Source organism: Hemiscyllium ocellatum, chromosome 43 (assembly GCF_020745735.1).
Source record: "Hemiscyllium ocellatum isolate sHemOce1 chromosome 43, sHemOce1.pat.X.cur, whole genome shotgun sequence".
In the NCBI taxonomy this organism is placed as follows: domain Eukaryota; kingdom Metazoa; phylum Chordata; class Chondrichthyes; order Orectolobiformes; family Hemiscylliidae; genus Hemiscyllium; species Hemiscyllium ocellatum.
Genome location: NC_083443.1, coordinates 13365159 through 13381489, shown reverse-complemented (window position 1 = coordinate 13381489; position 16331 = coordinate 13365159). Strand labels below are relative to the sequence as shown.

Sequence of the window (16331 nt, the reverse complement as noted above, 5' to 3'; positions counted from 1 at the left end):
ATTACATTCTTTTCAGTTTCTCTCATTGCCTGTGCCCAGGCGCTATCACTGGACTATTAATCCGGAGAAAGGGAGGACCGCAGATGCTGGAGATCAGAGGTGAGAGTGTGGCGCTAGAAAAACACAGCAGGTCAGGCAGCATCCGAGGAGCAGGAGAGTCGATGTTTCAGGCATAAGCCCTTCATCATTCCTGAAGAAGGGCTTATGCCTGAAACATCGAATCTCTTGCTCCTTGGATGCTGCCTGACCTGCTGCACGTCTCCAGCGCCAAACCTTTCGGCTATTAATCCAGAGACCCTGAAATTCTGTCATGGCAGATGGTGAAATCCCCATTCAAGGGGGGGAGAAAGAAAGAATCGGAAATTAAGAAGCTGACGAGCTTGAATCAATTGTTGCAATAAACCATCTCACACCTTCAGGGAAAGGAAACTGCCCATTTATAGCTGTTCTGGCCTACATGTGACTCCAGACCCACAGCCATATGGTTGATGCTTAAAATGCCCTCTGGGCAATAAATGCTGGCCTAGCCAGTAATGCTCTCATTCAATGAATAATTTAAAAATGTTTTTTGAATGCATTTCCCTACAGAAGTGACCACTCTTCAAAAGAAAAATATTGCATTGGCTGCAAAGTCCTAAAGATGTGAAGTGTATCACCTTATTCAAAGGCATGATTTTCTTTTAAGGATATTTCCATTCTTGGGGTGTGGGATCCTCATAGCAAGGACAGCATTCATCCTCCATCCCTGAATGCCCCTGAGAAGATCCAGGCCACCTCAGAGGAGACAGTGGTACAATTATACACTCCATGATACTGCTCATCCAAAGGTCCAGGCTAATTGTGCTGTGTGCACAGATGTTCAGATATCACCGATGCAACTGGGTGATATTTCAAATTCAATTTAAAATGTTTTGGAATTGAAAGCTAATCTCAGTAATGATGACCAGGCAACGATGAAAGATTGCAGGAGTTTTCATCTGGTTCATTGATGCTCTTTAGAGAAACAAACTGCCATTCCAACCTGATCTGGCCTCCATATGAGTCTGAGGTAACTGACTCTTCACTGCCCTTCCTCACCCAGAGAATAGGGAGCCTGTGGAAGTCTTTGCCAGAGAAAGAAAGTGAGACTAAAACATTGAATGTTTTTAAGAGGGAGTTAGATGTAGTTCTTTGAGATAAAAGCATCAAAGGGGTTGGAGAGAACAAATTACTGAGTTGGATGTTCAGCCATGATCATATTGAATGGTAGAGCAGGCCCAAAGGGCCAAATGGTCTTTTTCTGCTCCTGTGTTCTATGAATTGGAGCAAGCCACTCAGTCCAAGGGCAATCAGAGACAGGCTTTAATACTGGCCTTGCCAGGAATGCTCACAGCCGATGAGAGAGAAGGATAAAGCAACCTTTTTGGTTAGTGATGTCATTGTGGCAAAGAGGGAACAAACAAATATATTACGGGGAACAAAGAAATGGCAGAAGAATTACATGGGTACTTCAGATCTGTGTTCACTGGGGAAGACACAAGCAATCTCCCTGAGGTAACAGTGGCTGAAGGACCTGAACTTAAGGGAATCTATATTTGCCAGGATTTGGTGTTGGAGAGACTGTTAGGTCTGAAGGGGAAAAGAGATTTCAAGGCCTTTTGTTTGGTGGAAAGGTGGGTGACAGACTCCTAGAAATGGTAGGTCGTGACATCTACCTCATTTCCACTGACTACGGACCACCTTCCCATGAAGCTAGTGCCAGGTGCCCCTGCCAACTTCCTCAGTCAAGTGTTGGACCCTTTTGAAATGTGCAGATTGGGTTTGTATAATTTATATAGAACCCCAGTGGTGATTTAGCCCTCAGCTCATGGACTGGCAATGTAGCCAGAGAGCGCAGAGGGCTGTAGGGGGAATTACTATGCAATTACCACACTTGACACTCCATAGGCCCACTTTCCCTTGGGTCCAGACAGTAATTCCCATGATCTCTCAATATATCTAGCATTAATTAATGCTGGTTGATCAAAGTCTGCTGTCAACGTTTCTCATGAAGTTTGAAACAAACAACTTGCATTTATGTAGTGCCTGCGTGATTTTAGGTCATCCCAGAAATGCTTTCCAGCCATCTGAAGTGCAGTCACCATTTTAACTTTTATGATTAGATTAGGTTCCCTACAATGTGGAAGCAGGCCCTTTGGCCCAACCAGTCCACACCGACCCTCCGAAGAGTAACCCACCCAGACCCAATTCCCCCTGACTAATGCACCTAACAGTATGGGCAATTTAGCATGGCCATTTACCTGCACATCTTTGGACTGGAAACCCACACAGACACAGAGAGGATGTGCAAGCTCCACACGGACAGTCGCCCAAGGCTGGAATTGAACCTTGGACCCTGTTGCTGTGAGGCAGCAGTGCTAACCACTGAGCCACTGTGGGAACTCTAGCAGCCAATTTGCATACAGCAAGTTCCCATAGACATTAATGCAATAGGAATGGGAGAAACTGCATTCATGATTCATTGAGAACTGACTAGCAACCAAGACCCTGGGGATAACTATCCAGCTCTTCCTCAAGTAGTGTCACATTTACACTCACCTAAGAAGGCAGACAGAGCTTTGAGTTGACATCTCATCCAAGCAAAGGCACCTCCAATATATAGGGTGGCTCAGTGGTTAGCACTGCTGCCTCGCACTGACAGGCTCTTGGGTTCAAATCCACTCTCAAGCAACTGTCTTTGTGGAGTTTGCATGTTCTCCCACAGTCCATAGTGTGCAGGCTAGATGGGTTAGCCATGGGAAATGATGGGCTGGGTCTGGGTGGCCACACTCTTCAGCAGGTCAGTTTGACTTGATGCTTCCACACTGTAGGGATCCTATGGAGTGACTTCACCTGATGAAGGAGCAGTGCTATGAAAGCTTGTGATTTCAAATAAACCTGCTGGACTACAACCTGGTGTCATGTGACTTCTGACTTTGTCCACCCCAATCCAACACTGATACCTCCACGTCATTGCACTGGAATGCCAGACTCAATGTTGAGCTGAAGAGTTGGGCTTGAACCCTTGAACCTCAGGCTCTGAGGTGAGAGTGCCTTCCCGTGAGCCCACAGCTGTATCAGTGCAAGGTGAGGATATTCTCACCTTGATATTTTCAGAACCTCAACTCTTTATTCCCAGGAGACATTTTAATTTGCGTTGCTTGGGGAGTAAGAATAATGGAACAGACAAAAACAGAGAACCAAAATTCATCAACATCATTGTGAAGGATGGTAACACATTAGGTCAGTACTGCACTTAGCAATGTAACAATGAGATAAGTGATAAAAGACCAGGCTCCTTTGATTTACAGAATTTATTTCTAACAGTCTGCAGTGCTAAAAATAATATAGAACTAAATACAGTACATTGTCCATTCTCCTGCTGAATAGAGTAAATAATCTGGAAAATAGGTCCAAAAACAGTGATGTCCATTTTTATTCTCCCGTGTGTGACAGGAAGGGTAAAATTTTGGCACAGGGGGTTTCATAAGGAGGTCTGTCACGTCTCACCTTCGGTCGAGAGAGGGTCAGCAGAAACAGCAGCTCCGACAGAGCAGTGGGAGAGAACATGATCGATGATTTAAGTGGTTCACAAAAGAAGCATAAGTGGCATAAGGATTTTATTTGATTACGCGGTGGGGAGTTGTGATCTGCAAGATAGTGCCTGATTGGAGATTCAGCTGCAAAGGGGAATTTGATAAATTCAGCAAAGGATAGTGTTCTTGTGGTGCTATAGTAATAACCATATCTCTACGCCAGGAGACCTGGGTCCCAGTCCTAACTACTCCAGAAGTCCCAACTACATAACAGTGACTCTAAAGAGATTGATTAGGATAATATCTAACTAGTACAAGGGAAAACAAAATACAGGAGAGGTGAGGAACTAGTTGATTGAGAAAGTCAGAGAGGATACAGCCACGGGAGGCTCTAATGGCCTCCATCTGTGCTGTGTGATTTTAAAACAACAAGTTACTGATCTTAAAAATGCCTCAGATGAGTAACTTTGACACCACCTTTTCTGCACTGCAGCTGGTGGCCAATCGGTACATCAGTGAGGAGGCCGGGTGCCTAGCTAGGTTGCTGCAGCTGTGTTACCCCCAAACCCCTTCCCCTCTAAGAGACAGGTCTTCTTCCCTTCACACCCCACCCCCATACGTTGAATTGCAACTTAATCAGATGTCAGTCTGACGATGAAGGAAGTGTTTTACAATCCATACTTCCATAAAGTCATCTCCAAACAGAAGCTCCCGTGTCATTTGGGATAAATCTTCCTCTGAAACTCATGAGAAGGTCCAGAGTTCCCAGTCGGGCAAGGCAGGGTGCTGGGCCTCAATCATGGACCCACTGCAAGCTGAATCTGTCTGCTGAAAACTTGCCTGAGAAACTGCTTTGCTTGTTAGTTATGCTGGCTATCCTCTCTCCAGAGGCACCAGTGTAAATCCATGGCGGATAGATGGGGTCTTGAAATCCCGCCCCCTCGCCCCGCTCTTACACCATAGACATCCTCGGCACAGGCTTGCCCAGTGGTAACTTCAGTGGTAGGCCTGAAGCCTGTCTTCCCTGCCTTCTGGCTGCCACTGACCACAAACAACAGTCAAGGATCCAGGAGGTGGCTGAAAAAGACAGAGAGGTCTGAGTCCCCTTCTTTCGGCCTTTCCTTCCCTGGCTATCCTCAGATCGACCAAAGCCAACTCTAGTTTGTGAACAAGGCTCACCGATATCTAGGCCTTGAATCCTTTTACAGAAGTTGGAGTACAATGAGGCAGGAGGGCCTGGGATACCTCATGTGATTGGTGCTGGGAATGCCTATGGTGGACACAACAATAAGTGGAAAGTTGAAATTCAAAGCCCCTGGCCTTGTCTTGCCATATTGTAGCTGGAAACTATGTTGCCCAGTGGCACTGAGAGGGATATGGGGGCCTGTGATCCTCCATTTAGGGTTCACAATGTGCTAACTGGCTATTCGCTAAGAAACAAAAAAAACCAACCTGTGGGCTCCAAAGAAGAAGAAACATTTTGATAGAGACAAAGAGATTTACGCAACATAAAATGTAAGTATTACAGAGAATGGTATGATTCCAACAACCCGTATTCCTGCGGCCTGTCTGCACATGGTAATCCGTATGTCATTTATTGAACGTGGCCATATTTGTACCTCTGGGTTCGGACAGAATTGCAACCTTCTCATCATCAGGTCTACTAATCAATGCATAGAGCACCGCTGAGGTTATATAGTAAAATTCAAAGGAAAATGACATGATAAAGACGTAGAAATTTGTGGCCAAGATCCATTCACAGATGGCTCCTATATGTTGCCTCTTGGTGTCTGGATGGACAAAAAAGGCCAGATCTGCAACAGAGTTAAGGATAAGTCATAACAAAGGGCTGGTTTATTGTTGAAGTGTAAGCACGAGTATCTCCCACCCTTTCTCCTCGCACAATTCCTCAACCCACTCTGTTTCCACTAAAGAGATCCCCATGGTCCAGTCACTGGGGGCCACCTTTCACATTCTCCTGACACTTGGTCATGCTGTGACATTGATATCTCTGCAGCTGAGCTGTATATTTGGCCTTGTATCAGAGTACCTCATTCATGTGAAGATGGCTCTGATTGACTATCCCTTGGCCCAGTGTACAGAGAAAGAGGAATTTGCTGGATCCAATTGAGTTGCTACGATCAAGAATGCGCTATCTCTGTCTCTCCTTTCTCTGCCTTTCACTTCTCTTCCCCGCTGCTTCCCATTCTTCTACCTCCTCCTTACCCATCTCCTCTCATTTTGTCTCATTACCCTCCCCTTTTGTAGCTCCTCTGTCCTCCCTTATATCCTCTTCCCATCCTTGGTTCTCCTGTCCTCTTCCCCCCTCCTCCTTTCATCTTGTCTCTCTCTTCCCCTCCTATCTCCTTCCCCCACTCCCTGCCTTCTTGTCACTCTTTGGATCTGCCAATCGAGCATTTGTAATTCCAAATTCTCAATCATTTTGTCTTGGCATTCTCATAAGGAAGCTGGGTGGATCCTGAGTGTCTACTTCCTGTCTTGGCAGCCTCTCCCAATCCCCACTTGAATGGAGCTGGTAACTTTGCATAGGTTTTGCTGCTGCCAAACCCTCTGTGAGTTTGACCAATTCTGCTGCTGGATGCATCTGATAAATGGGACTGAGCATCAACTCTGATAGAGAGCTATTTCACCAAAGAAAGCATCACAGTTAAACATAGCCCTGTCCTGACCTGCCATTGGCCTAGCAGCACTGACAGTCTCAGATAGCTTTAAGTTTCCTTCCCAGACTATGTGAGACAAATCAATTGTAGAATGGGGAATGAGTTCATGACAAGCACTGGGACAATGTCAAAGAAAAGAAACATGAGATTTTTTGGAAGGAGCAGGACATCTAATTGTCCAGCTCTTTCAAAGAACTAGAATGGGAAGTGGGCTGAATGGCCTTGTGATTCATGTTCATCGTCCTTCAGAAACAGGCTCTCCACAACCTCTCTCTGTCTGTTATGTGTAACGGATAGGAGCAGTACTAGAGAGCAACCCCAAACACAGCACAACGACAACCAAGAAAGGATACAACAAATAGAGAAGACCACTTGGAAAATGGTCAGAACTGCACGTAGAGGCACCAAGAAGCACTCCTTCCCCGTCAAATGGAGCCTGAATGTTAAAACTGTCTGTAAAATGGTATAAATACAACCGCTGACAAAACACAGCGTGGCTCCAAAGTAGTGTAGCACCATGAGAACTGACGGCTGGAAGAGAAGCAGCTCATGTTAGGGCAGCCAAATATGTCATTTCATTACAATACAACCCATTCAAGTCCAAAGTAAGTGTCACAAATGCACAAAGGTGAAGTGCAATTGCAACCAATCGTAGCAGTCACTTCCTGTTTAGTTGTGTTGAGCTAATGGAAGAAAAGAATTTTCAATTGCTGTTTATCTGACCAATCCCTCACATTCCATCTTGTCCATGCCCCCCACCCTTTGCCATCATTCAAGCCTTTCCCTCCCATTTCCACTTTCCCATTATCCATCCTGTCAATCCTCTCTACTCCCAATCCCCTACAGAATCCAGTTTGCAACATTCGCGGATCACATTCCCATCCCAAACACCACTTCCCCACCTCCAACCCTCACAACCTGTCCTTCAGAATTTGCATTTACTTCACTTCCCACCCATTTTGTTGATGGAAGTCTTTAAATTAGGGACAACAATGCAGCTTGAGTATTTTGGAGGATTGTCCCAGGGCCTCCCTGATCAGTTCCTCTTCTACAATCAGCACTTGGTGCAGATTGAGTAATGGCTCAGTATTTGCCAAGAGAAATCTCTGACTAGTTACAGTTGAGGCAATGGTGGCACCATTTTAATCACAAAATAAACACACACAGAGACTGACACTGCACGCTCGCGCGCGCACACACACACACACACACATGCACAGACACACATGAGCACTCACACACACAGACACAGAGTCTCTCACTCAGATACAAACAGGAAGAGTCACACAGATGCATACACAAAAACAGGTAGTCTCTCATGCGCACATACACAGGTACACACACACACACACACACACACACACACACACACACACACACACACACACACACACACACACACACACACACACACATTCCCTTACATGAACACACAAACATGCACAGAGGCAAAATTTCTTATGCACAGACACACACAAACGCAGAAAGACAGGCAGAGTTTCACACATACACACACACACACACACACACACACAAAATCACTCAGTCACTCACCCACACACAGACACTTACAGAGTTACACGCACAATCACATGCAGACTCTCACACAGACACAGCATCTCACATACACAGGCAGAGTCATACACAAACAGGCAAATATCCTTCACATGTCTATAATCACAAAACAAGCACCCAGGAAGAAAACCACACACAACAGAGGCGAATTGCCACAATTGCTCCAAGGATGAGAGATTTTAGTGAGAGGGTTAGGTTCGAGAAGCTGGGCTTTTACTTTATAGAGCAAAGGGGGTTGATGGACATTTGGTTGCGGTGTCCAAGATAATGGGAGATAAGGCTAGGTAAGGAAAGTTGTTCCTACCATCTGATGGGATGAGGGGACAGAGGTTGAAAATTTTAGGTAAAAGACACAGGGAGATTTTGAGGAAGAGCTTCAGGACGTACACAGCATGTGTTATTTTTATTCTTTCATGAGATGTGTGATTGATAGGACTAGCGTCTCTTGCCGGTCACGTGGGTTAGTTTGTTCTGGTTGGTTTCAGAATCGATAAAGTGTGGTGCTGGAAAAGGCGCAGCAGGTCAGGCAGCATCTGAGCAGCAAGGCAGTCGAGGTTTTTAGCATAACCATGATGAAAGGTTATGCCGGAAACTTTGACCCGCTTGTTCCTCAGATGCTGCCTGACCTGCTGTGCCTTTTCCAGCGTCACACGTCATCGACTCAGATCTCCAGCATCTGCAGTCCTCACTATCCTCGAGTTGGTTTTACCCTTTTTGGAGGTTGTTTGAGCTGCACACATGCAAGCAAGTGGAGGCAGTATCATGAGTTATGTTTTGTATGTGGTGGGCAGGCATTGGAAGTCAAGAGATGAGGTCTCAGTTTCTGATCTGCTTTTACAGCCATTGACATGACTAGTTCATTTCAGATTCTGGTCAATGGTTATCCCCAGGATTGTAGGAATTCAGTGATGGTAATGCCATTGAATGTCAGAGGGTGATGGTTAAATTCTCTCTTGTTGGAGATGGTCATTGCTTGGTACTTGTGTGGCATGAACGTTACATGCCACTCGTCAGCCTGAACTTGGATATTGTCCTGAAATCAATAAATGCTGGAGATCACAGTGGGTCAGACAGCATCCAAGTAGAGAGAGAGCATGGTCTTGCTGCATTTGGACATGGGCTGCTTCAGTACCTGAGGAATCGTTAATTGTACAATCATCAGAGAACATCACCTTTTCTGAACCTATGATGAAAGGTGGATTATCAATGAACTAACTGAGTCGGGGATACTCCCCTGATGGACTCCTGCAGTGCGATCCTGTGACTGAGATCATTGGTGTCCAACAACCAAAGCCATCAAAGGTTATCTGGCGTAGGTCAGAATGTGGAGCTGAGGCCACAGTCAGAACAGTCCTGCTCTTATTAAATGGCTAAAGGGGCTGAGTGATCTACTCTTACTGCTATGTTTGTATGGAGCCAAGTCCATCTCCCGTTGTATTAGTATGACTTGAATCCCTGGAGAGTTTCCTCCTGACTCCCATTCAGTTTTGCCAGAGCTCCTTGATGCCACACTCCATCAAATGTTGATCTGATGGAAATGGCAGTCACTCTCACTTTCCCTCTACAGTTCACTTCTTTTCTCCCTATTTCAACACGGGCTGTATTGAGGTCAATAGCCAAGTGGCCCTGGTGGAATCCAAATTGAGCGTCAGTGAACAGCTTACAGCTCAGCAGTTGCTGCTTGGTGGCATTGCTGATGACCCCTTCCCCACCTGATGAAAATCGAGTGGGAGACTCAACAGGGAGAGATTGGATCTATCCTGCTTTTTGTGAACAGGACAATCTTGGGCAACATCTGACCTTGTTGGGTACATGGCAATGCTGAAGTTGTACTGGAAGAGTATGGTTAGTTCCGTGCATGAGTCTGCAGCACCATTATCAGGCCCCATTGCCTTCCGGCATCTTCAACCATATCACTTTATCATTCGAAGTGAATCAACTTGGCTGAAGGGTGGCATCTTGTGTTGCTAGGGACGTCAGGAAGAGGCTAAGACAGAACATCCACTTAACACTTCTAACTGAAGATGTAAATGCTTCAGGCTTCCTTTTTACACTGATGTACTGCCCTCCCCCATCATTGAAGATGGAGTTACCTGTGGACCCTCTTTCTCCTGTTATTTATTTAATTGTCCACCAGCCATCATAACTGGATATGGCAGGATCAACTTAGATCTGATCCTTTGGTTGTTGAATCAATTACTATTGTCTATCAAATGCTACTTCTGCTGTTTCTCATTGCTAGGCAGATGTCTGAGTTGTAGCTTCACTTGTATTAGTGGAGCTGGAAAAGCACAGCAGTTCAGGCAGCATCTGAGGAGCAGTAAACCTGATGAAGAGCTTTTGCCCGAAACGTCGTTTTTACTGCTCCTTGGATGCTGCCTGAACTGCTGTACTTTTCCAGCACCACTAATCCAGAATCTGGTTTCCAGCATCTGCAGTCATTGTTTTTACCCTGTAGCTTCACCAGGTTAATGCCTCATGTTTCAGGTGTGCCTGGTATGCTGACTTGCACTTGCTATTAAACCAAGGTTGATTCCCTGCCTTGACGGCAATGGTAGCGTGGGGGGGATATGCTGGCCATGAGGTTCCACATTTATTTGCATACAATTCCACAGCTGCTGGTGGCCTACAGACCTTCGTGGTAGTCAGCTTTGAGCTGCTAGATCTGTTCTGAGTCTATCCCACTGAACACATTAGTGCTGCCATGCAAAGCAATGAATCAGACTCTCAATGTGAAGACTGGACTTTGTATCCATAGGAAATTGCATGGTGGTCATTCCTTTATGAATAGTTGCGTCCGCAACAGGTAAATTGACAAGGTCCGGTAGGTTTTTCCATTCTGACAATGGAAAAACACATATTTTAGTAATTGGCACACTAAAGGGTTGAAGAAGCCATGCATACACTGTATTAAGATCGCAGACACAAGGAGGGTGTCAATTATTAGTCTTTCTATTAGTTCTCCAGCATGTTTAACTTACTGGATAACACAGTACCCTTAAACCAATAGAAACAGGTGCTGTATTCTCCCAGTGTTGAAACCCAATCACTGACTCCCCTTCATTAAAGGAAGCCAGGTGCCAGCTGCATTCCACAGTCTAAAGGTGTGCAGGTTCGGTGGATTGGCCTTGGGAAATGACCCATAGAGTCCATGGATATGCAAGTTAGATGGATCAGCCATGGCAAATGCAGGGTTACAGCAATAGGTTAAGGGGTGTGAGTTTGGGTGGGATTGTCTTTGGAGGGTCAGTGAGGACTCAATGGACTGAATGGCCTGCTTCCACACTGTAGAGATTCTATGATCTTTTGAATATATCAAATATCTGCCAATTAAAATGGGAAAAAAAAACATTTATTTAAAGTGGGTTCATAATCTAGATCCTCATTAGGTCGACCACCCCCCCCCCGAAGAGAGCTTATCATTCTCAGCCAGCAATGAACCAAATGTGGTCCCATCACAGATACATGCACTTACATTACAGTTTCCAGCGATGAAGCCTCCTATAGAGCCAAAGAAGCCTATAATCATAGCGGCCTTACTCAGCACAGCCTCGTCTCCTTTCCGTTCCACTATCTGAGCATGTCGGAAAATGCACACCAAAGCAACTGGAAGAAGGAGAGCATGAAACAGATTAACAAATGGGCTACTTTCCCTAAATTTGCACCATTTATCAGATGCTACCTCGTGGACTTAATTCTTCTCGATTTGATAACAGTTGGACCCATTAAGATTTACAGTATAGAGGGAAGATATTTGACCCATTATTTTGCTTGGGCAATCTATTTGCTCTGTATTAACATCTGGGTCAAATATTTTGACATTATTCCCTTAAATATGTCAATGACATCTGCCTTAAATGTGACAAAACATTGAAAATTCTAACTCATTAGATTACTGGCACTGATACAAACTAATTGGATTGATTACTGGTTTCTATGTGTATCGACTCTCCAGGTAAAGGATCTCTCCCTAAAATAACTTCTCATTTTGGTGCCCAATTCAAACTTGCATCATTGAGTTTTCCTTGAATTATTTTCTCCCTGGAAATTTAGGGATCAAATCCCACCCTGCAAATTATGTGAATCACGGAAAGCCAACTAGCAGATTAAAATTAGGACAGCAAATGGTTTGCTGGCTGTTATGCTGAAAGACGTAGTACGTAAGATGAAGTCCGACTGCAGTTACAAAGGGGTTTGGTGAGGTCACATTTGATGTGTTATGTACATATCTATTCTCTTCACTTAAGGATAAACATATATACCTTCAAATGAGTACAGTGAGGGTTCATTACCTCATTCCTGGGATGAGGGGATTGGCCCAAGAGGAGATATTGAATAGATGAAGCCTATATTCCCACCGTTCAGAAAAATGATTGATGATCACATTGAAAAATGAAATGCTTTGACCGACACTGGGAAGCAGTTCTCCCTGGCTGGGGGTGATCTTGAATATACAGACACTGTCTTAGAACAAGCAACTGGCCGTTAGGTCTGAGATGAGGAGAAATTTCTTCATTCAAAGAATTGTGAATCTTTGGAAATCTCTGCAGAGAATTGTGGTGCTTAGACAAGAATTACATTCGAGAAATAGGCAGATTTTTCAAATATCAAAGGAATCAAGATGTGTGGGTATAGCACAGAAAGATAAATTCAAGGCAGAATGGCAGTCACAATCGTATTGAGTAGTGGAGCAGACTAGACTAAAACTTCCTTTACAGAGTGAGACCTTTATTCTCTGCAATTAAGTGAGATTACCAACATAGTGCCAATAGGGGGGGCGTCTTTAGATTTTGGGATCAGATCTATTGTGAGTAGATTGAAGCTGCCTGAAATAGTTTATTAAATTGCCCTTTTGCCAGCAGAGAATGAAATCTTTTCTGCCGTCAGTTTGTCATAGTGTTATAGAGTCAAACAGCAAAGAAATAGGCCCTTCGGCCCACTACATCTATGCCGCCCAACAAACACCAGGTAGAATTAATCGCATATCCCTGTCCTTGGCTTATGGCCAACTATATCCTTGTATTTTAAACATCCAGATGCTTCTTAAACGTTTTGAGAGTATTCCATCACCCTCTCAGGCAGCACATTACAAATTTCAACCATCCTTTGTGTGAAAATATTTTTCTCAAATCTCCTCTAAACCACTTTCTCTGCACCTTAACCATGTGTTCTCTGCCATGGGGAAAAGATTCTCATGATCTACTCTGTCTATGTCTCTCATAATTTTGCATAGCTCAAAAAGCTTCCCCTCTGCCGCTCCAAGAAAAACCAAACCCAGCCTATCCAGTCTCTCCTCATGATGGAGACTTATCAGCCCAGGCAACATCCTAGTGCACTTCCTTTGCACCCTCTCTAGTGTAATCACTTCCTTCTGATAGCATGCCAACCAGAACCACACACAGTAATCCACCTGTGGCCTAACCAATGTTTTACTAAATTGTAAAAGATGTCTTTGCTCTTATAGTCTACAGCTCAGGTAATGAAAGCAAGCATCCCATATACCTTCTTCACCGGCCTGTCTACCTGTGCTGACACCTTCAGGGATCTATGGACTTGTACACCAACGTCCCTTTACTCCTCAGTACTCCCTAGGAAACCATCATTCATTGCGTAAATCCTTCCCTTATTAGACCTCCAAAAATGCACCACCTTGCACTTACTAGGATTAAATTCCATCTGCCATTGCTCTGTCCAATTTGCCAGCCGATCAGTATCAGATTGTAGCCTGAGGCCATCATCTTCGTTGTCAATAAAACCACCAGTTTTCATGTCATCTGCGAACTTACTCATATACCTTCTATGTTCACATCCAAACTCTTAATGTACAAAACAAACAGCGGGGGTCCCAGCACTGATCCCTTCGGTACATCGCTGGTCATTGGCTTCCAATCACAAAACAATCTTCCACCATCACCATTTGCCTCCTATTTGCAAGCCAATTTTAGATATAATTTGCTTTGGATCCCAAGGGCTAGCTTTGGACCTGTCTTTTATTTGGAATCTTGTCAAAGGCGTTAAGTAAATCACATCACATCACTGCACTACCCTCATCAATATGTTTAGTCAGACAGGATCTCCCTCTAACAGATTGTCAGCTGAGTTTATTCTCCCTATATCTGCGTGGGTTTCCTCCAGGTGCTCTGGTTTCCTCCCACTGTCCAAAGATTCGCAAGCTAAGTGGATTAGCCTTACAAAATGCAGGATGTGTGTGTGTGTGTGTGTGTGTGTGTGTGTGTGTATGCTGGGAGGGGGGTGGGGGGGAGTGTAGGTATTCGTGGGATGCTGTTTGAAGGGTTGAAGTGGGTTACATGGCCTGCTTCCATATTATAGGGATTCTATGAAATGGTTCCAAAAGAACACGCAATGCACCACTCTGGAATGTGGCCCTTCCCTCCTTAGTGTTTACCTGGAGATTAAGAATGAAAGACCTGGAATTATCCAGCATCAATTCAGCTGTGTGTGTGAGGTGGTCCCTGGAAAAGTCCCTCTACTGCTATCTTTCACTGAGAAAACAAGACTTTACTATTGCAACCCATTCTTAATCAGCATACTCTAACAATGGCAATCCATTGCTTCATCAAATCAAATCTTGAAAAAAAAGGCAACTTTTAAAAAGCCATTCAGCACAAGCTGGATGAGTTTTATTTGCACTGTATCATTGTTGTTTCCGTTAGGTGGGGAGACTAGGACCCTTGGGCACAGCCTTAGAATTAGAGGGGGTAAATTTGGAACAGAAAGGAGGAGACATTTCTTTAGCCAGAGAGTGGTGGGTCTGTGGAATTCATTGCCATGGAGTGCAGTGGAGGCCGGGAAGTTAAATATCTTCAAGGCAGAGATTGATAAATTCTTGATCTCGCAAGGAATTAAGGGCCTTGAGGAAAGTGCAGGTAAGTGGGGTTGAAATGCCCATCAGCCATGATTAAATGGCAGAGTGAACTCAATGGGCCGAATGGCCTTACTTCCACTCCTATGTCTTATGGTCTTATCATACTTACATAAAACAGAGACTGCATTAAGCACCGCGCTGTAGAGAGAGTTTTCAGGAAGGTTCATTCCACTGGTGCTGTAATGAATAGCAAAGTATGAGAAAGGAGCATTGTTTGTTATTTCTCAGGAAGAGAGAACAGAGACATGAAATGCACACAAACTCTGTAGTGTCAGTGCAGCTGTGGATGAGATCACAGAATCCACTCTTGGATTGTAATTTATTTAGTGTACTGCTACTGATATATCCCAGAAAACAATCACACAAGTCAACATATTGGCTGTTGGACAATAATCCCAGAGGGCTTGGCAGTGCAGAACTTGAAAGAGAGACAAAGCTTTCATTTCATACTCATCAGGACACACGCAAGAATGCCAAATTTCAAACAGTCACAGCAGTTTATATGACTGGGGGCAAGGGAGCAGATTGGTTGGCAGATTGTCTCTGATTGGCCAAGTCGTTATCATGCAGAAAGGAACAGGGAACTATTTTGGATATTCTGCATATTGAAAGTGATGGTAGTACAAATATTTCACATATCTTTGTCACATGTTCTGTAATTCCATGTCAAACAACACATCCTATCCTGCATAAGTAAGTCAGCTCTCGCCATGGGTACACTGAGGGGGCAAGAACTGGAAATGGCAAGTGTATGGTGCAGAAGAGGGAAATCGAAGGTTGAAGAATTTGATTTGTACTGCTAACATTTCACAGAAAACTTTAATACCTGGCAAGTCCACAGATCATTGAGACCAGAACATTACCTCAGACCTTTTTCAATGATTGCACTCTGCACCTTGGTGGTCTGCTGGTGTCATCACTGCCACTCAAAGAGCCATGGCTGAAATCCTGTGACATCACAGAACGTCATTGAACCTCCTGACTTCTAAGTGATTGATACACTTGAATGGAGAACACAGGAGCAGGAGGAGACCATTCAGCCCCTCAGACTTGTTCTTCCATTCTAGAAACAGTCGATCATCCATCTCAGCGCTATTTCCCCTTGGTATCCCATATTCTTTGATGTCACTGTTTTCTAGAAATTGATATCTATCTCGAACAGACTGAGCCTCTACAGCACAGTGGAGCAGAGAATTCCAAAGATTCACCACCCTGCCTCCCCTTACCCCAGAAAAGGATCCTCACTTCCTCTTTAGTCCTGTGTCTATGCACTATTAGCCTCATCTGCACCATATGGCAATGAGTTCTGCCTGTCCTCTGAGTGTAGAAGCTCCTCTTGAACTCATTACTGGATTCTTACTTAAAAAGACAATAAAAAACTCTCCAGACTGGGGATCATCCTAGTGAACATTCTCTGAATTGCCTTCAATGAAATATTTATTCTGTGAGATCCCTTTTTTCCTTCTCTCAACCTGACCTGTACCCTAGTCTAATCTAATCTAATCTTCCAATAATGTGACCTTCTTTGACCTCCTTATTCTTTCTACATCTGGGAACACTATACATAATTCACCCCAATGATTATTTCTATGCTAAGTTGTCAACTGGTACAACATCATTATATTACATACAATA

At 44.3% G+C, this 16331-nt stretch overlaps 1 protein-coding gene across 1 annotated transcript in view; it reads right to left on the bottom strand.

The window, feature by feature from the left end:
- Positions 1-3349: 3349 nt before the first annotated feature.
- The window catches only part of si:dkey-228d14.5 (uncharacterized protein LOC796266 homolog), a 58796-nt gene continuing 45814 nt past the window's right edge, over positions 3350-16331 (bottom strand). The window contains exons 4-7 of the mRNA XM_060854158.1: positions 14806-14873; positions 11286-11416; positions 6589-6766; positions 3350-5368 (exon numbers count right to left, since the gene is read on the bottom strand). Coding sequence (XP_060710141.1) covers positions 5145-5368; positions 6589-6766; positions 11286-11416; positions 14806-14873 — 601 coding nt within the window. The 3' untranslated portion in view covers positions 3350-5144. The remainder of the gene's footprint in view (positions 5369-6588; positions 6767-11285; positions 11417-14805; positions 14874-16331) is intronic.